The 21,728-nt window shown below is 33.7% G+C and overlaps 1 protein-coding gene across 1 annotated transcript; it reads right to left on the reverse strand.

Moving 5' to 3' along the window:
- Positions 1-956: 956 nt before the first annotated feature.
- LOC111698347 (uncharacterized) lies at positions 957-18,413 on the reverse strand. Its single transcript, XM_023468661.1, has 11 exons — positions 18,033-18,413; positions 16,433-16,490; positions 13,994-14,136; positions 10,853-10,912; positions 9,882-9,947; positions 7,375-7,652; positions 6,993-7,064; positions 5,184-5,244; positions 4,228-4,296; positions 3,422-3,500; positions 957-1,219 (listed from the first exon to the last, which is right to left on the reverse strand). Exons 1-11 carry the CDS (start codon positions 18,157-18,159, stop codon positions 964-966), a joined length of 1,269 nt encoding a protein of 422 aa, XP_023324429.1. The 5' UTR covers positions 18,160-18,413; the 3' UTR covers positions 957-963.
- Between the last annotated feature and the right edge of the window lie 3,315 nt (positions 18,414-21,728).

The following is a 21,728-nucleotide window of genomic DNA, read 5'->3' on the forward strand; positions in this document are numbered from 1 at the left end:
ATTCAATGCACGTAGATATATCTGTAACTCCATCATACCCATATGGTGATTGCTTAACGACATTATATATTATAGTGCATAACTTGTATTTATGCTGTTTAAGACCCAATTCTAATCCAAACTAAAGAAATATACCTTTATAGTTGATATGGAGACTCTGTACTGTTTACTGTGAGAGAGTAATCGTTCCCTGTTTTTATAAACAGGTTAAGGATCATGCTTATTTGATTTGGCATTGATATTTATAAGTGGTAGTGGTAGTGGTAGTGGCATTGACAGTTGACAGGATTGTAGCGGCGTGGATCGTGTCCTACATGAGACATTGTTAAGTCACGGGATTGTAGACATGTGGATCATGCCCATTGAGATGGCATCAATAGTTATGAGCTCCCAATTGATATTGATAGCTAACGAGATCGCACCCAGTGGTAGTGGTGTTGATATTTCATGGGATTGCAGCCTTATGGAATGTGGATTGTGTCCTAGTTGAGACATTGATAAGTCACAGGATTGTAGCCGTGTGTTGACATTGATGGTCAAGAGAATCTGAGTTGTACCTGTATGACTACTTGTTAAGGAAACTATAATGGAGTAGGGTGTTTACTTCTGCAGATTTTTCTGAATGTAACGTTAATAATAAAAACTCTATTTCTTATGTTCTAATGGTAAAAATTGTTCTTTTGTCTGTTCATCCATAATTGACTTTTGGATCTGTTTGTATGAATGCCCCCAGGCCCCAAGGAAGGTTTGGCTGGTTAGAATAACAAAGTTTTGCTTCTTTAAAAGTTTTGATTTAAAATTTGTTTGAAAATCTACGAATCAATACGTGAGATAATCTACAAAATCATAAATTGTTACAAAGAAACTATGTTTGCAGTTGATTTAACTAAATTTAAAAGCTTAAGTAATTACTATTAAAAGTAGGGTGAAACTCCTCGGAACCCTGGAAGCATAAAAAAGTAATTAATTTGTATTTTCTGAACAATCTCCAAGTGTTAAAGACAACAATCTGCCAATTTTGGCAACAATATCTGGGATACTTCCTTCACGACAACCAAAGGATTCAGGCAACACGAGGGGAATCAGTCTACTCTCCGCCATCATTGATCCATTGTCAGCCATCTTGAATTGGTCTGACACCTGTGTTTCGGACAGAATTCCGGAGCCTTTTGGCAGAATATATTCCAGGAAGTCTCCTTTACATTCGTTCTCTTCAAGTCTAAAATGAAATAATAAAATTGTTAATCAACGTTTGTTAACCAACTTGCATCAATTGAACTATACAGTGTAAAAATACATGCTTGAAATATAAACCATATACTTGAAGAAAATTCAAATTTCATCTTACAAAATTTACAGGAGCACTGGAACCAGGCGCGCAACTAGACATTTTGTAAGGTTGGGGCAAGAGGTAAATTTTTTTTTTGCCCCGTCCTAAATGTGTATTATAATCAAAAAATAAAGACAACTAACCTTACCAACCAGATATTTAGTAATTCAGATGTGTTATCTGATATGAAATAAGAAAAGAAATCTATTCTGGCTAATGTGAATTACAATATTGATTAATATACAATTTACATATTTGTATTCTATATTTATCCATATATCAAATATGTGCATTGTACTCAGACACTGACAAGAAATGCCTTTCATTATAAAATCATGATTTTACATGAAAAAATATGACACTGCCCCTGGATTCCTGGAATGCAGTACACAGCATATTCCATACTTCACATGTTATTGTTTAGATTATGATATACTGCATCTAGTATAAATACTGTTTTTGATAAATATATATTCAGTCAGTTTATTTGGTCTTATTCATTTGGTCTTATTCCTTTCGTCGCTACATTTTGGTGACCCTGACATGATTCTTTTGTCGGAATTAAATCCTCTCGTTGAAGCGCCGAAATTGGTTTCTACCGATTCCCTGCTCTTTTCATACTCAAACACCAAAGTAAGGTTCTGACAATAGAGTGTTATTTTTCAGCGTAGTAGCAATGTCGACCAATAATGAGGTATCTTCACCCCCTGATGGTCAGTTATCCCTCACCACAGTATCCATCAAGCTTCCCATCTTCTGGATGGACTCCCCGGAGGTGTGGTTCCTCCAGGCTGAGGCCCAGTTTGTAATCAAGCACGTGACGACTTCTCTAACCAAGTTTCACCACTGTGTTGCAGCCCTTCCCCAGGACGTTGCCACTCGCCTCATAGATCTGATCCGTAATCCAACTTCAGATCCCTAGAGCTCTTCATCAACTTCATCACCTCGATGCTGGGGGGACCCCTGTGGTGCCCCTGGATTCCTGGAATGCAGTACACAGCATATTCCATACTTCACATGTATATGATATACTGCATCTAGTATAAATACTGTTTTTGATAAATATATATTCAGTCAATTTATTTGGTCTTATTCATTTGGTCTTATTCCTTTCGTCGCTACAACACATCACACAATATTTGCGGTGAACCTAAAGGTTCCCCGACGTAAAGCAATCCGACTGGAACAGCAGAGAGGCTCCCTATACGCACATTTTCACAAGGTTTTTGCGCCTCGGTTAAGCTCAATAAACTAACGTTCAATTATTATTTTTTTACGATAAGAGCTCTTAAATTTGCTCAGGGTCAGACTAAACTGCAAAACAGGGTGGACTTCTTGGCCCTTGCCCTACCCCTACAACTTACAAGGGGGCAAGCCTTCTTAAGGGAGGGGCATGACCCCCCTTAATCGGGGCTAGGGGGGGCATTGCCCCCTTTCCCCCATCCTAGTTGCACACCTGCTGGAACCAAATTAAGCTCAGTAGCATCATTCGTCAAAATGTTGAAGAATGATAAATTTCATCTAACAAAATTTGACGAATGATGCTTAAATGAAGTTTAATTTGGCTGCAGTGCTCCAACAAATTTTCGAAGATGAAAATTTGACATTTCTTAGAGTAAGGCCTGAACAATATATTATAGTACTGTTGGAATAAAATTTTTCGGCGAATACGGATAGGCAAATAAAGCTGTTAATATTTAATCAAAATTCGAGTGCATAGTATTTTATTGAATGTACACTGTACAGAGTTACCCGAAAAGATTGAGACTTTTCGTTTGCAATGCTTCTCTTAGTCACTTTGACTAACCATTATAAACAACATTAATAGGAAAAACCCCTTCCGGTCGTTAAATTTAAAGAGATTTCAGGTTTTCATTAATGTTGGAAATCCAACTTAGTCTGGAAACTAAACTCTCTATTCAAAGTCCCCTCCCACTAGAGAACTTAAAAACCAATCTAAGAGCATTTTCGTGGTTCTTTCGAGTTTCCCGATTAAAATTTGAGCCAAATTTGTCCAGGGGTTCCTGAGTTATGATCGGACATCAAAACAAACAAACAAAGATTCTTACATTAATATAGAGAGAGAGATACCTTGAATATAGAAGAGAGGAGTTGACACAAAATGGAAGACTGTGAAGAAGTTCAACTGTTCTAGCCTCGCGAGAGAAACCTGTCAGGAATCATACATTTTTGTGCTCTGGATATTTTACTCGCCCTTGGTATTAAATCATGATTTTAGCTGAAGCGCCCAGTGTTACCACTGGAATTTCAAAAACATAGAAGAATAGATATGAGCGAAGAAGAGCTTATATCATATAGATATAAAAAATCTAAATTGTGTAAATAATAACAATGACAATAAACGCAGACCACATTCAGGAAATGACAGGACCATGGTTATTTTATATTAATTTAAGAATTTTACGTTTGTAATCAGGTTAAAAATGTAATGGTTACATTTTATTCATAGATTAAAGACGACCTTCAAGTCGTCTCTCAGCTGTTATAAAATGTCGTTAACGATTTAGTAATTCGCACATGAACTATTTCTAAAAAGTGCTCTTAACATTTTTAGAAAAATATCAATTGAATATTACAAATTCCATTGCAGCATTTATCAAGTAAAATGCAGAACAAAAACGACATGTCTCCCATAGTTTTCTGATTCTCACCGCATTACATACAGGGTGTCCCACATAATATTAGACCGTCAACGGGTCTAAATTGCGATTTTCGGGATTATTAAGAAAATTTAATTCGAATAAATCAATTTGAAAAATAACATAAGGCTTATATAAGAATTTTCTTGCGGAAAATGATAAGTTCTTCGAGTATTAAGGGTTTATTTTGTCGTTAAAGATTAGAGATAATCTAATATGATATGGGACGCTCTGTACCTTGCAATATATTCATGGCAGAAATAAGAATATATCGTAGAGCAGCATCAAAACTGGCAGCATTCAATCCTAGATAATTTATAAGGTAAAGGAATCGTACACGTAATTTTATGTGACTCTGCATTAATATATTAACATGTTCGATTCACATCTGATCCATAGATCTAGAGATATTCATTATCTCCTTTTTATGATTATGATTATCGCTCTTGAAAAGACTTGCGCATTTCTTTTCTGCTTCCGAAAAAATGAAGGACAGATTTCAACACTTTTGAAGCAATGCAACGGACGATACATTTCATATAATGGATTCAGTTAAAGGTTGGAAGGATACCGTTGTGGCCCTGTTAGTAGTAGAGCTTACTTGAAATGTCCATGACCGTTCTTTTTAAAAGTGTGCAACTAACTATGAACAAATTACCCTGTTGAAGTAAAGGAGTTGAGTTTTTGCCACAAACCCTGATTTTCTAATATCTTTGAAACCCAATGTCGTAGACTTTAGATATTAATACTTATAGATAAAATAATCTAAGTTTGAAATATAAGTTTGCACCGTAAGATTGCAAAGAAATTGGAATCAGAAGATTTGAGTTTGTGGCAAAAACTCAATTTCTTCTAATGAAAGGTTTCTCTCCACTATTAGGAGTGCAAGTCCGACTCACAAAGGTACTCTTTAAAGATGTGTAAGATCACGAGATAACCCGATATCTATGATTTTAACTTTTAAAATTGATTGTTTCAGTTGGGGTTTCTATAGCTTCCACATAACTGCTCAGATAAAGGTTCAACGGGAACCAAAGTGAAGTGGGTATGTCTATTTTAAATAGGAAGGGTCATTTTCAAAATTAGGTTTTTAATAAAGCATAAATCTGCTCTGCAGTTCATATCATTTGCAAAAAACGATTTTTGATATTACTTGGATGATCAGGGAAAGGGGTAATTAGATAGAAACCTACCCTCTAGGCCACGGCCCTGGATCATAAATGCTGTTATTATGGAAGCACTGGCAAACATTATCTAAACAGAATATTGTAAGAAATTATCATCTAAGAAATCCGGAGGTTTTAAAGTTTGCAATGTTACTCTTTTACTATTATCTCTTCTATATCATATTGAAACTTTTGAATATTTAAAGAAATTTTTGTGAAAGGTAAAATTGCAATTAGGGCTGGCCACATTCCAACTTTTTCTAGCCGTTTCATTAACGGTTAGTTCCAACCATTAAAAAAAGAAAAATTTTAGGTAGCCGCTTATTTTTAAAGGTAAAAACGGAACGTTCGTTTCTTTAACTGCATTTACCGTTATTTTAAAATAACAGTTGGTTATCGTTCTCAATTTTTTTAACGACATTTACTAAAGTTTTCTAGGGCTCCAGTTGTTAACGGTCTAATACATTTTTAAATGCCCAAAGTGTCCAAATTATATTTAACAGACGTTCTATTTCAGTATTAATAGCGCATAGCACCAAAAAATCGTTAACGTTTTTGAAATTGTTAACAGTGCAGTTGTTTACGATTATTGTAGTATTAACTGCATTAACAGTTTGTCAAATCGTTAACGACACTAGCAGTTGAACTATATTTATCCTTTTCTGAAGGGACTGAGTAGTATCTAAATATCAAAATAAACTATATTTATCCTATTCTGAGGAGAACTCTTTCACGGTTGGACAAAGTCCAAATTTGTTTAATCAAAATTCAAAGGTACCGCAATATCGTCTCTAGCACACAGCAGACGACATTTAAAAACATCAAAATAAAACAAAAATCCGTTGGTTTTTGTTTTTGTAAACTTTTACTGTATTTTTTTTCTTAAAAAACGGCTATTCCGTGTTGATAAGGATTTAAAAATTAACCGTTTTTCCGTTCGTTAATAGACTCTTCCCATAATTTTCGAAAACCTCCGTTTCTTTAATAGAACTTTGCCCATCCCTCAATGCGATAGAATAAAAGGAAGGTGCGTCTAAAGGAACGCATAGAACTAAATTACAACAAAGAACATTTTCTCTGGTTCGATATTTTTAGTCATATATTTTTATCTCTAATACAAAATCCATAGAAAATAGTTCAAAAGCCTTTATATATTCAACATTTATAATTCAACAAGAAAGTTAAAATAGTAAATGCGCGTAATCTTCATTTAACCCTTTTCTTGCTGGGTGGGGGGGAATTAACCCCCTTATGGTTTTTTAATATTGCTTAAATACTACAAGGTTAGTCATAAGAAAAGGTGATTAGCGAGATCTTGCATATAATAAAGAAGATTTTTTTAAAATTTCATTTTTGACAAAAATTTATTAAATTTTTAATTTTTTTTATTTCAGGCAATCTGATAGACCCCTTTTATACATTCAGGAAACTAGTTTTTCAAAATTATATAGCGAAAAAAAGGGTGGGAATAAATTGTTTCTAGCTATATCAAACCTAAAATCTTATACAGATCAGATTAGATGTCCCGGAGAAAATGCGCTAAATTAAATTTAGAAAATCCGCAATTTGACATATTTTAAGATAACACTCTTATTTCCGTATTTCCTATTATTCTAATTTAGACATTTTTACTTATCTTAACAATTCAAGAAGAAAAAAGAATTTAAAAAGAATAATAGTCATCAAAAGGATTTTTTTCAATAATAAAATAATAAAAAAGAACGAGGAACGATAAAAAAGTTGAAGAATTTCGGAATAAATTGTATCTTATATGAAAATTATTGTTATTAATGTTTGCCTTATGAAAAATATCTTTTTCTTAACTTTTATATTTACCTGAACAAGGGGTATTCCTAACGTGAACAGAATTCCTAAGATCAATGGAAGAGCTAACCCGAAAAATCCTCCCTGTAAAAATAAAACAATGTTTTCAAAAACATCATTTAATTTTTTCACTAACCATTATATTTGTTCAAAAGCGAATATAATTTCAATTTGTTAACGATTTCAAAATTAACAGTTTTTGCAGTTTGGTGAGGGACTTCTCTGTTAATTTCCAAAACTTGCCATTTGTTAACAGATTATGCGCACCCAGGCCCATCAGCTTAGAGTAGAAATAATAGAGATAGATTTAATAGAGTTTATATTACCACTGTGAGAAAAACATTATACTGCTCGCTTGCCTTTACAAGGTTTCAACTAATACAAGAAAAACTACCTGAACAAGTGGACTCCTGGAGTCTAATGTATCTTGTTTATCAATAAATTCTTCAGAGAGAGGCTGAAATGCGGGAAACTGGTTTTGAAACTGGTTTGAAGATGGAGTAGGGGGTTCAGCAGTATGAGGTTGGGAAGGGTGAAGGATAGAAGGGCGTCTTGATGGAGGAGTTGAAGGGAAAGATTGGGGTTGGTTGTTGATAGGAAAAATTCTGTTGTTAACCTGTTGTGGACTTCCATTTGATTTAATTCTGGTTGCTATGCGATCAAGCAGAGAACCTAAAGTTATAAACTGATAGAAGGGACTGGGAGGTTTTAAAGTGCCTCTATCAATTCACAATGGTACAATTAATCCTCGACAATGAAGATATCATTATTTTTCTTACTCAACACGAAAACAAAATAATTTCAAACAGTGCTTCTAAAATAATACATTTCCGTACTTCTTATCCAGGCAATTTAGAAATTTGGTTTTAATAAAATATATTGATTTCGAAAAATGTTCTAAATAAATTTAAACTACACTATTGATATATATAAGTAGTCATTGTGTGTAAAAACTTTATCATTTTAATATAGCACTAAATATACTCAAATTCCGAAACATTAAAAGATGTCCTCAATTAACGTATTTAATATATTAAAACAGCTAGATTCCTAGATCTATCATAATAGAATAGAATATAGCAGACAACTAGGGACGGACAACAGCTAGATTCCTAGATCTATCATAACAGAATAGAATATAGCAGACAATTAGGGACGGACAACAGCTAGATTCCTAGATCTATCATAATAGAATAGAATATAGCAGACAACTAGGGACGGACAACAGCTAGATTCCTAGATCTATCATAACAGAATAGAATATAGCAGACAACTAGGGATGGACAACAGCTTGATTCCTAGATCTATCATAACAGAATAGAATATAGCAGTCAACTAGGGACGGACAACAGCTAGATTCCTAGATCTATCATAATAGAATAGAATATAGCAGACAACTAGGGATGGACATAAGCCAGATTCGTTTTTCAGAAACTTTTATTTTTTTTAGACTTTTAAAATGTTTTACGACAGTAAGAGAAGTTTCCAACATTTCTAAGTTTATATGTAGAAGTTTGCTTTTATCGTTTTTGGGTTTTTAAAACGATAGTTTTTAGTTCGTTTTTGCCTTATATTTTTACCTACAGGGTGTCCAAATAAACATGAGAATTCAGTGACGACTTTTATATCGTCTTCAATTTTTGCGGAATTTTTTCATGAATATAATTATTTCAGTATTCCAGATTAAACAACTAACATCGAAAACGCCTGGTCTTGAGACTTTCAAATGTGGTCTACCATTTTTGTATCTTCAAAATTGACGGAGATATGGCAAAATTTGTACAAAGGAATTGAGTCTATGCAACAAACACAAATTTTCCTATCCCTATATCTATCGAACCTAATGGTGCACATCGTAAATATTTCAAACTTATATTATTGTAGCCTCCCTTAGCCTGGCCAGCCTATAAATGCTAAACTACTGCTTGAAGAGGGCAGTTATCCACGAAGCCTTGAAGAGGAGGAACCAACTCCCATCTGCTCCTAGAAGGAGGGGGCAGTAGGATAAGGCTGTGGGGCCAGAGTTTGGAGTCTGAGGGTCCAGAGGGACAGAGTCCAAAAGCCCAGAGTCACGGAGGTTCAGCAGAGCGGCCTCATTCTAGTCCAGTCCTTCTATGTAATCTATCTCCTTTTATTATTAGTTTATGAGCATAAGTATTTGTGGTTTTCAATCTGGTTGTGCAATTCACAACCAATGAAAACCAAGGGGCATGTAGCCATGCAACCCCCCCCCCCCCCCNGGTCGAGAATGAAAGGCGGAGAGTCTGCCAGAGAGCTCCGGCTTATATGATTCATTAGTATCATTTTTATTTGTTCATTTTTTACTTGTAAATACATTTTCTCCTATACTCTGTGGTTTAACTCATGTCAGTTTTTAGGCTTTATATTTCCTTCATTTCATACTAATTTTTAATTGTAACATTATAAGCTCAAGCAGTATTAATAGTTTGAAATATCAAAGATCTACAACATTTGGTTGCAAAGATATAGAGGTTAAAAAATCAGAAATTGTGACAAAGAATCAATTCCTTTCATATTATTTCATGAATCAAAATTATCTTAATATATTATATCTTCGTCAATAAAATACAAGAAAGAAAGAACATTTTATAAAAAGCTCGTCAGACGTACTATTACTTTCTTTAACATGCATTAAATATCAGCAATCAAAGACGACTTTCAAATCGTATTTTAATACCCGTGTTTAATGGGACACCTGTAGGATAAAAAATTTGCATGTTTGATAAAAGCAAATCTCTCCAGATCACATATTGTCGTAAAACCTTTTAAAAGTTTAAAAATATTTAAGTATCCGCAGTAAAACCAATCCAGCTATTGCTCATCGCTACAGACAACCCAACAGAAAAGGGAAAAGCTAAATAAAAATAAATATTTATTTACCTTTAGCCGGCCATTGTTGAGTCTGAATTCTATTCATAACTTTGTTCATGTTTCTTAATGGAGATCCTTTATATATAAGATAATGTAGAGAATAATACAAAATAATAATAATGAAGTAATAAATACGCATCAGATATGATACAGAACTTAGAAGATGGTATAAAAAAACAAACAAAAATCTTTAGATTACAGAATACAGAATACAGAATATAAAAAAGAAATTACAAATTAAGATGACCACTTACAGAATAAAATGTAAAGAATACAGAATAAGAAATTGTATAGACGCACTATACTAATAAATAGCAGAATACAGATGCAAGATTACAGATGCAAGATTACAGAATACAGATTCAAGATTGCAAAATACAGATGCAAGATTACAGAATACATGCAAGATTACAGAATTCAGATGCAAGATTACAGAATATAGATGCAAGATTGCAGAATACAGAATACAAAACACTGGATACCAAGAGTTTGCAATACAGAATCCCGAAAATCAGCTTTTTGTTCTTGTTCCAATTACTAGGAAGGAAATTGATATGGAAATTAAAGAGGGAAAATGTAATGTAAAGATGCCATAAAACTGAGCAAACTTTTGTCACTAGTTTAAAGAAACCTCTTTTCTGTTCCTTTTAACTCGCAAAAATGTTCAGTCCGCTAAAATAACAATAACATTATAATATTTTGCAGTGGCTAGGAATTATTCTCTACAAGTTGTCATGTCATTTACTTTTTAAATTTTGTGTTGACATGTTGTTTTTAATATCGTTTAGTAACAGAGATTTAGATTTTCTAATCAACATTATTTTAGTCCTTTAAATCAAAGTTTTGCTAAAATCGACTAAAATTTTTAACAAAAACTTTTTTCTTTTTAAAAAATCCCTTTTTCTTTTGAACAGTTCAGAAGTTGCTTAAAAGGCAAATTTTTATTTATTTATTTACACATTTTAAAAGCTTGTTGTCACCTCTCGCTGGCCATTCAGGTAGTTCAAATGTCATCCTTTTCATGGTATCAAGCGGAGAACCTGAAAATAAAATATTTTTGATTTGACAAATAACGTTAAGCTTGCCTTCAAATTGAAACTCTTTCACTTGACTTCGTTTTTTAAAAACAAATAACAAAAAAAAATATTTTTAATAGATTATTTAGTATCCCATTTCATTTTAGAAACAGCGGAACCCACAGAACTGTGGATTACGAAGAAGACTTTTGAGCAATCTTAGTTATTTTTGATGTTGTTGTAAATAGAAAGCAAGCAATTTTGCCAGTATTTTGGATACGCTCAGATTTAAACAACCACGGTTTAAATAATTACTTTATTAACTGAATAAATAATCTTGTAAATATTGAATATCAAAAATTGAATCTATAGATGGTGACGTAGCAGGATTTATGCTCTTCTTGCCGCGTCAGAATATCCGGCTTCAGACTCTTCATGTTGGATCGTCTTCCGCCACAGTACTCCCCCCAAGAAGGCATGGCGGAGTCACGGCGGAGCAAGGGCTTCTTTCCTGACTTGTCTGTGAGGATTCCTTCTTGGTATAATTACAGGTTGGGTTAGGAACAATACAGACTTCTTCTTGGAGGCGGATGACTTCGTGGCGGAGGAAGGATCAGGAGGATCCTTTGATTGGCGAAGAGGAGGACGTCCTCGAGGCGGAGGGGCTACAGGAATCACTGGAGAATCTGAGAGCACTGGTTTAAGACGGTCCAAGGAAACTGAATCTACCTTGGTACCAATCTGGAGGCGGAAGAATTTACTCCGCCGTTCTATAACTAGGTAAGGACCACGATACAGAGGACTGAGTGAAGGTTTGCTGGCATCCTCTCTAACAAACACAAACTTGGCGGTCCTGAGAGCCGCAGGAACCTCAACTGGAGGCGAATATTGAACATGATGGGGCGGAGGAGTTGAAAATCCGGCTATTACTTTCTCCACTTTGCTGATGAATTGTAAACTCGGAATTTCTGGAGCTTCTAAGAATTCACCAGGAATCGTCAGGGGAGAACCGTATACTGCCTCTGAGACAGAGAAACCAGTGTCCTCTTTGGAAACTGAACGGAGTCCTAACAAAACCAGAGGTAGATGAGAAACCCAGTCAGAGTCAGCAGCTCTGGCTCGGAGAGAAGACTTGAGGGATCTGTGAAAACGTTCAATCATGCCATTTGACTGTGGATGAAAGCTTGTTGTTTGAGAGGTAAAAATTCCAAGGATTCGACAGACTCCGTCCCATACAGAGGATGTAAACTGAATAGGTGAAATTATTGGAGTAGGGCTGGGGCGAGACAGGGCATCAGCTACTGTATTCTCCAGGCCTGGCACATGCACAATGGAACTAGTGAACTCTGCAACATAAGCCAGGTGTCTTTGTTGACGAGCAGACCAAGGCAGAGAACTCCTGAACAAAGCAGATGTTAGAGTTTTGTGGTCTGTAAACAACAAAAATTCTCTACCTTCGAGCATGAAGCGGAAATGTCTGATGGATAGGTAAGCAGCCAGGAGTTCTCTTAAAGTTTATAACGGCGAGGAAACAAATCACTTGAAAGCCTATAGTAAAGTTTCTTAAAGTCTATAGCGGCGAGGAAACAAGCAACTTGAAATCCTATAGTGTTCAAAACTCGGGGTCACCAATTTGGATATGCTCAGATTTAAACAACCACGGTTTAAATAATTACTTTATTAACTGAATAAATAATCTTGTAAATTTTGAAAATCAAAAATTGAATCTATAGATGGTGACGTGGCAGGATTTATGCTCTTCTTGCCGCGTCAGAATATCCGGCTTCAGACTCTTCATGTTGGATCGTCTTCCGCCACAGTATCTTATAATTCAACTAATTAAATATAAACAAAGACATGGTAGATGAGAGTATTTTAGAAAACATAAACATAGACATGGTAGATGAGAGTATTTTAGAAAACATAAACATAGACATGGTAGATGAGAGTATTTTAGAAAACATAAACATAGACATGGTAGATGAGAGTATTCTAGAAAACATAAACATTGACATGGTAGATGAGAGTATTTTAGAAAACATAACATAGACATGGTAGATGAGAGTATTTTAGAAAACATAAATATTGACATGGTAGATGAGAGTATTCTAGAAAACATAAACATAGACATGGTAGATGATAGTATTCTAGAAAACATAAACATTATAGACATGGTAGATGAGAGTATTCTAGAAATTTTTTTTAATTCATCACAGACTTTAAAGACGTTTTTATACGGTGTAAGGATGCTTAGAAAGAGCGCTAATTCTATTTTTAAATTCTCCTGGACTATACATTTCGGTGGCTTGCTTTTCAGAATCGATTTAAAAAATAAATTACTTAACAACTACGAAAATTTTACACTAAACTGATATCACCTTGGAATAACCAGGGCAAGATGCCTTCGGTTTCTTTGATTTTAAAATCAAAAATAAATTAATAGAGAAGATAATTATGATAGATTAATCTTGATTCTACCATGGTTTTCATTAATAATTTATGTTGTCTATCTTTATTCCACACAGAATTTTTTCGGGATCCCATTTTAATTATAACCGGTGTGAGCTCAATAGCTCGGATAGGGATAGTTCCATTGATGTAACACTTTCAATTCGCATACGAACCCGGAGCTAAACTCAGATTGCATAGTTTCATTGATGAAACCCCTTCAGTCCTCATAATGACCTGGAGATAAGCTCAGATTGCAATGTAAGCATTGAGAGAGGTTGAGAGAGGTTTACTTAAAATAAACTGTCAACCATAGCAGTGGGACAGTTTCCAGGCTTTAGATTTCCTTTATTTCATAACACTTTTAAATGGTGACAGTTATATCACTATTGTTCTTGCAGTTTAAGCCAGACCCGTAGCCAAGATTTTCTGAAAGAGGGTGAAAAGAAGAGGTGTTTAAATATGGGCACAGGATTACCAAGTGAAACATAGTAAACGAGGCAGGGAGTTGCAGGCCCTTGCACAGAACTTTTTTGTAGTTTTTTTTTGAAAACTGGAGAGTTTAGCTTGAAATTTATGTTATGTAGATTATTATATAATTTGTCATTAACACTAGTATAGTTTTATTTTAAACTTAATGTTACAGTGAACTTTTACCTCTAGCTGGCCAGGAGACTGGAGATATGATGGTTCTAATATTGTCAAGGATAGAAGATTCTTGGAAGGTTTGATCATCAACAGTCTCATCTTCATCTTCATTCTTGAGATCATACTCATCATAATACTCATCATTCCAGTACCTAATTAGATTAAACTTATCATAAGACTCATCATCTCAGTACCTATAAATATATATCATACCCATCATAACACTCATCATTAATATAGATCATACTCATCATAATACTCATCATTCCAGGCCGATTTTTGCAGCTTAGAAAGTGACAATATCCTCAACCCTCTTTGTTACATTGAGCAGTTGATACAGAGGCCATTCTTTTCCACCGAACGTATGAGCAATGTCCAACCTAATGGCATGCTTTGGAGGACGATGATTGGCCGCTAAATGTCTTACGTTAAATTCTTTTTTGATAGATAGATAGATCAGACGTACACAATCGGAGACGTCATCTGATCGACCACTGTAGCGCGATGTTAGGGAAAGCTTTTTAAAAACGAAAAAAGATCGTTTTTTTAAAAGATTTTTTTTTAAACCGATCGTTTATAAAAAAATCCCTAATGAATCTGAATTTTATGACAATTAATTTCAATTATTTTTCCATAAAGATAAGGTTATGAATGTTGTCTTAAATGTTTTTCTTATCGAAACAACTCGTTAACGGTCATCATCAAAGGTTTGTCGTTACCGGTCGTTAACGAAGGTTTGTAGTTCACGGTCGTTCACGTTTGTAAAAATAACTGTTTTTAAAAACTCGAAAAAACGATCGTTTTTGAAATTGATAGTTTTTTAAAACGACCTAATTTTTAAAAAAAGAAAAACGATCGTTTTTGGCAATGATTGTTTTTAAAAAAAGATCGTTTCCTTTTCCTTTTTTCTTTGTCGTTTTCAAAACGAAACTAGCGTTTTTCAAAAAAGTGGAAACGATCCATCCCTATGAACAACCATTGTTAGTAAATTTGATTGAGATAACCGTATCTTTCTATCTAACCATGTTTATGATATCCGATTGTGGTTTCCCTATATACTGACGTACGTCAAGTCGTTTTCAAATCAAAATTAATGTTTTAAAAAATGTTTGGAGAATTACATTTTACAAATAAAGGATCGGATATGAAACGTTTTTCCATTTTTTCATTTTTCACCGTATCCAAATATTTAATGTTTCTGTTATGATAATAAAGAAAATGCAAAGAGCACATACAGAGTGCCCCAAAAATTATGACAGTAGCAAGACGACTTTAACGTCGTATATAATAACTTCATTTATTTGTAAACCTAATTTTAAAAGTAAAATTCTAGAGACAAAATACCTCTAGTCCTAGAATTTCCAAAAAGTGGTCTGCATTTTTTGTGCTTTAAATATTTCCCGAGATTTGACAATTTTTTGTTTTATTTAACTTTATCCCTCCAAAATCTGCAGTTACACAGTAAAAATGTTTGCAAAAAAGTCCAAAATATAATAAAATATACATTTTTGAAAAGTCTTGGGCCATGCCATTTCAAATATGCAAAAAATTACCAAAATTTTAAATAACCTGATGATTTGTAATAAAGAAAAAATAAAAATGTGGACATTTTTTTGACAGGTTGTATGTAAATAATTTGCAAACATTTCTTTGCAAAACTTGTGCTGCATTGTATTTCCTTATGTCAAATGCTTTTCCAAAAAGCTAAAAATTGCTTATCAAAATCAGACAACTGAAATTGGGTCAAAACATAGATTTAGATTGTTACAGGAAAAAGTATTCATTCAGGCAGTGTGCCTTAGAGCTTTGGCAGTAAGTGTAAAATACGGTTATAGACTTAAAGGGAGGGCTATGGGCATTTAGGAAAAGTCAGAACATTTCAACAGCAAATGGAAAAAAACCACAGTGGGGAGGGGGGGCAAGAATAGGGGTAGCAAAACTGAAATCTGAACGAAATTCTTACCACTAGTGTATCTAGTAGTATCTACAAGTATAAACATTTCTCACCACAAGATGGCGTTAGTAGTATCGAAAAATATATACATTTCTCACCATTGCACTGGTGGCGCTAGCTGTATCTACAAGAATATACAATTCTCACTACGAGTGGCGCAGTGGCGCAAGTATTTACAAGTATCTACATTCTACAAGTATCTACATTTTTTTAAGGAAATTCTTTACGAAAAGATAAATGTTAGGATACTTAGAAAATCCTAAATTGCTTACTGAGAACCAGGATACGCAAAACTTGAGCAGTATTATAGTAATTCCTACTTTCAAATCTATGCTAGACACAATTGTGTGTTACAATTTTAGAGTGTATATGCCTAGGGCTTTATACAAAAGTAAAAGTAAGCTGTTCTGTATTTTTCTCAGTTTTATAACTTGATAAATAAATTAATTATTATCTCCGAAAAATTAAAAAAAAAATTTTAGTAAATGGCTTACAATGGGTCTGGAAGCTGGAAGTTTAATGATCCACCATTCCTTGCTTGTATCTCAGATTCTAAATAAACCACATTTTATTTTGTTTAACATTTCCTATATCTGTGTAGTGTATATAATGTACCTGTATTCGTGTATTGTATATATTGTACCTGTATCTGTGTACTGTATATATTGTACCTGTATCTGTGTACTGTATATATTGTACCTGTATCTGTGTACTGTATATATTGTACCTGTATCCGTGTACTGTATATATTGTACCTGTATCCGTGTACTGTATATATTGTACCTGTATATGTGTACTGAAACTATTGTTCCTGTATCTGTGTACTGTATATATTGTACCTGTATCTGTGTGCTGTGTATATTTTATCTGTGTACTGTATTACATTGTACCTGTATCTGTGTACTTTCTATATTGTATACCTGTATCTGTTTACTGTATATATTGTACCTGTATCTGTGTACTGTATATATTGTACCTGTATCTGTGTACTGTATATATTGTACCTGTATATGTGTACTGTACCTATTGTTCCTGTATCTGTATACTGCATATATTGTACCTGTATCTGTGTACTGTATATATTGTATACCTGTATCTGTGTACAGTATATATTGTACCTGTATCTGTGTAATGTATATATTGTACCTGTGTATGTGTACTGTATATATTGTACCTGTATCTGTGTACTGTATTACATTGTATCTGTATCTGTGTACTGTATATATTGTATACCTATATCTGTGTACTATACATATTGTTCCTGGATCTGTGTACTGTATATATTGTACCTATATCTGTGTACTGTATATACATTGTACCTGTATCTGTGCACTGTACATATTGTTCCTGTATCTTTGTACTGTTTATATTGTACCTGTATATGTGTACTAAATATATTGTACCTGTATCTGTGTACTGTATTATATTGTACCTGTATATGTGTACTGTATATATTGTACTTGTATCTGTGTACTGTATAAAGTGTTCCTGTATCTGTGTGCTTTATAAATTGTACCTGTATCCGTGTACTGTATATATTTTACCTGTATCTGTGTACTGTATTACATTGTACCTGTATCTGTGTACTGTATTACATTGTACCTGCATCTGTGTACTGTATATATTGTACTTGTATATGTGTACTATATATATTGTACGGTTGTACCTGTATATGTGTACTGTATATTTATTGTACCTGTATCTGTGTACTGTATTACATTGTACCTGTATCTGTGAACTGTATATATTGTATACCTGTATCTATGTACAGTATATATTGTATCTGTGTACTGTATATATTGCACCTGTATCTGTGTACTGTATATATTGCACCTGCATATGTGTACACTGTATATATTGTACCTGTATCTGTGTACTGTATTAAATTGTACCTGTATCTGTGTACTGTATATATTGTACCTGTATATGTGCACTGTATATAAATTGTACCTGTATCTGTGTACTGTATTTCATTGTACCTGTATCTGTGTACTATGTATATTGTATCTGTGTATGTGTACTGTATATGAATTGTACCTGTAACAGTGTACTGTATTATATTGTACCTGTAACTGTGTACTATAAATATTGTACCTGTATCGGGCTGTGTACTGTATCCGTATGGTAGATGTGTATATAGCTCACAAGCGTTCCAAAGGTTAGGAAATGCTGAGGCTTGAAATCCGTTGAAATCACAGGACAAATCAATCCCTTGAACCATTATCACTTATTTATGGTTCACGTTCGCACCGATATATTTTCATAATATGTATAATAATATATAATGTATATACACTTTTTAACAACATTTCATATCAGAAATGACAAACAAACTTTACATTTTAAAGATGATTTTTTCTAATTTATTTCGTGGAAGTGGCATGCACTGGTTGGCATAAAACTGGAACATATAAAGATACACTTGAATAATATCAAATTAACTCTCTTCTCAACTATCCAACTATCTTCTCAACTAACATCTGCATGTCCGCAGTTTCTCTTTTTCTTGCCCCCCTTTGCCCGTTCAATTATATAGCGCTTCTTTCTCTGCAGAGGTCTGCTATCCCAGGCTGTAGGAATGTAATTGTTCAAAATAGAAATAAGTTAATTTTAAAATTAATTATATCCTTTTCATCATTATAATGAATTTCTTATTCTTTACAAATTTGTTATCGGATTTTCCCTAATCTTTACATGTCGTCGTTTCAATAAAAACTGCAGGAAATCTATAGAAAATGTTTGTAAAGAATATCTCATTACAGAAACTATAAATAACTGAACAATTAGTTATTTTTATTTCTTTTTAATTTAATTTTAGTTAATTTTTATTTTCTCAATGTGTTCCTTAACAACTTATCATATCACTGTCGTATTTTCGTTACATATTTCGTGGTTGTCATTGAATAATTTTATAAAAACGGATTCTCAATATCACCCCTCCAAAATGGACAATCTATGAGGATTTTAAAGATTGAATTTGCGCTCTTGCTGAACAAATATGCACCTTAAAAAACGTCTGATGGGTCTCAAATGAATCCTAAAAAATTACTCTTCATCGCTACATTCTTCGTTCAACTATTTTACACAGCCGGTCACTCCCTTTAAAAACCTACAAAATAAATGTTGAATATCATTTTCCAGATTTTTAACAACATCCTTGATATTTGCTTTGTAACCCTGAAATTTGTAGTGCATTTTTTCTAATGTTTATGGTTTAAAATAATTAAAGGTGTAAAGGTGTCTGTTATTAAAAACTCTGTTTAGATGTAAGTACAGGGCCGACTCTTGGGCAGCTATAACAAGTTAATACCCATAACTTCAATGAGGAGGGGAAATGGGGGTATTTATTTTATCTTCTGATACCGTCCTTGTTGATTGATTGGTCTTGATATTTTTCATTCAAATGGCAGAAGAAGACGACATTTGAAAAGTTCTCAAACGAAATTTTTGTGGGTTGAGAAAGCAAAGCTGAGTTCCCAGGCTAGAAAATAATAAGAATATTCATCAAAGTTATTTGTCCAACTTAAAGGTGCTGTAAGAGTAATTTCAAGTAACCCTCCATGAAAAGATGGCAATGCCCGATTTACAACAATGCCATTAAAACCTTAATCTGTGCAAAAATGTGCTTACTCAGACTCGGAAATTGTTTCTTTCTCTGAATTCTTCTCCATTGTTTCTTAAAAGCAAGAAATGCGCAATTCAGTTTTGCAGAGATACCGAAATTGAAAATAATCAGTTTAAAGACACACAAATATGCAAATTTAATTATTACGTCATCAAACAAAGCTTTTAAGGGTACCGTTGTAAATCAGGCATTGCCATCTTTGCGTGGAGGATCAAAATTAAAATTACGCTTTTGAAATTGAAGATCACGAACTTGAAAGGTTAAAAAAAAATTTTTTTCAAAATAACAAAATTTGCATTAACAGACATCGAAAGAAGGTTTAAAGGAATTAAATCTTTGCCACAAAATCTAGTTTTCTGCACATTGTCGTAGACATTAGTTAAAACTAAAAAAAATTTTAAAAATAATCTAATTGTTTGAAATAAAAATGATTCACAATCACATCATCATGTTGCAAAGATTTATGTATTAGAAAATCAGAGTTTGTAGCTAAAACTTTAATTGTGTAAATTTAAATCTTCATCCTGATTATTGACATTTTTACAAATCTAATTTAAAACCCTGTTAAAAAAAAACCCTCGCTAAAGTTTAAAGAAATTAAGAGTGTTTATACAAACCTGGTGTGGTTTAGCAAATGTAGGTTTTATCAGGGAATATCACTAATATCTAATCTAATATCTAATATCTAATTAGAGTAAATATTGTGGACTAGGCTTCCAAGTTCCAGGGCGCTTCCAGCCCATCTTCGATTTAATAACTTTAAATTGTTGCTAATTATCTGCGACATTTTCTCTTTTAACAAAATTTGCCGATTTATCTTTTGCCTAGCCACATTTTTTCTTATAGTCACAATTTGCCTAGTTCAGTTTTGCCTATAGGTAACATTTTGCCTAAGTAACTTTTTGCCTAGGTAACATTTTGCCTAGTTCAAGTTTGCCTAGTCACATAATTTGCCTTTGGTAACATTTTACCTAGGTAACTTTTTGTCTAGTTCAAGTTTGCCTAGCTTGATCGAGTTTGCCTAGCTTGATCAAGTTTGCCTATACACATTTTGATCAGGTAACCAAGAGCATGTCTTTTGCCCATTGCTTTTTTCAAACTAATTTTGTTAAAAATCAAACATGTCTTTAAGCTGACCCAGTTAAATTTAAATGAATTAAATATTATAGGTCAATTAAATTGTATACAGTGAAACCCTTAATAACGAATACATCGAAAGAATTCATCAAATGTCGTATTCTTTACTTTCTGACAATGGAATGTTGCAGATATTTAGTTTTTTAATTAAATGATTATATGGAACTCTTTAAACCTGTTCCCGCATATTCATGGCTATTTATTTATTTTCTGAATATTTTAATACTGAAATTTACGTAATATAGTATAAAACTCATTGAAAAATTGTCAAGACGACGTTTGATAAATTCTTCCGATGTATTCGTTATTAAGGGTTTCACTGTATATATTTTTAAAATACAGTTTATATCATGGAGTATGAATCATCATTTCTGAGGCCTTCTGCTGATCATAAGCAAGAGCTTTTTAGATTTTATATGTTGCACTTTTTAGGACAATACAGTTTTTATGAAAGAATACAAAAATAAAAACTTACATTACGGTGGGTATCCATTTACATGAAAGCACAGTAGTCACAGCTTACAGTTCACAGTTCAATGCTTGCATACTCATCAATCGATCAATAATGTCTAAACAAATTATTGATTAACTGATTATAAAAATATTTATATAAATCGTTTACAAATATTTTTTAATTATTTCCTGGTGGATACTCTGGGGTACTGCAGGTACTGGGGGTACTAAGGGGTACTTGGGGGTACTCTGCGGGTATTGCAGGTACTGTGGGGTACTGTGGGTAACTATGGGGTACTGCAGGTACTGGGGGTATTGGGTGATACTGGGGGGTACTGGGTGGTGCTGGGGATCAAAAAAGAGTACTATGGGGTACTGCATGGTACTGCTGGGTACTACCGGGTACTGGGTGGTACTGGGGTGCACTGGGGGGCATTGGTTGGTACTGAGGGTACTGGAGGGTTCTGGGGGTACAGTGTGGTACCAGAGGGTGCTTTGGAGAACTATTGGGTACTGGGGCTACTGGGTCGTACAGGGGGGTACATGGGGGTACTGGGAAGTATTAGGGGGTACTG

Source organism: Eurytemora carolleeae, unplaced genomic scaffold (assembly GCF_000591075.1).
Source record: "Eurytemora carolleeae unplaced genomic scaffold, Eaff_2.0 scaffold325, whole genome shotgun sequence".
Taxonomy (NCBI): Eukaryota; Metazoa; Arthropoda; class Copepoda; order Calanoida; family Temoridae; genus Eurytemora; species Eurytemora carolleeae.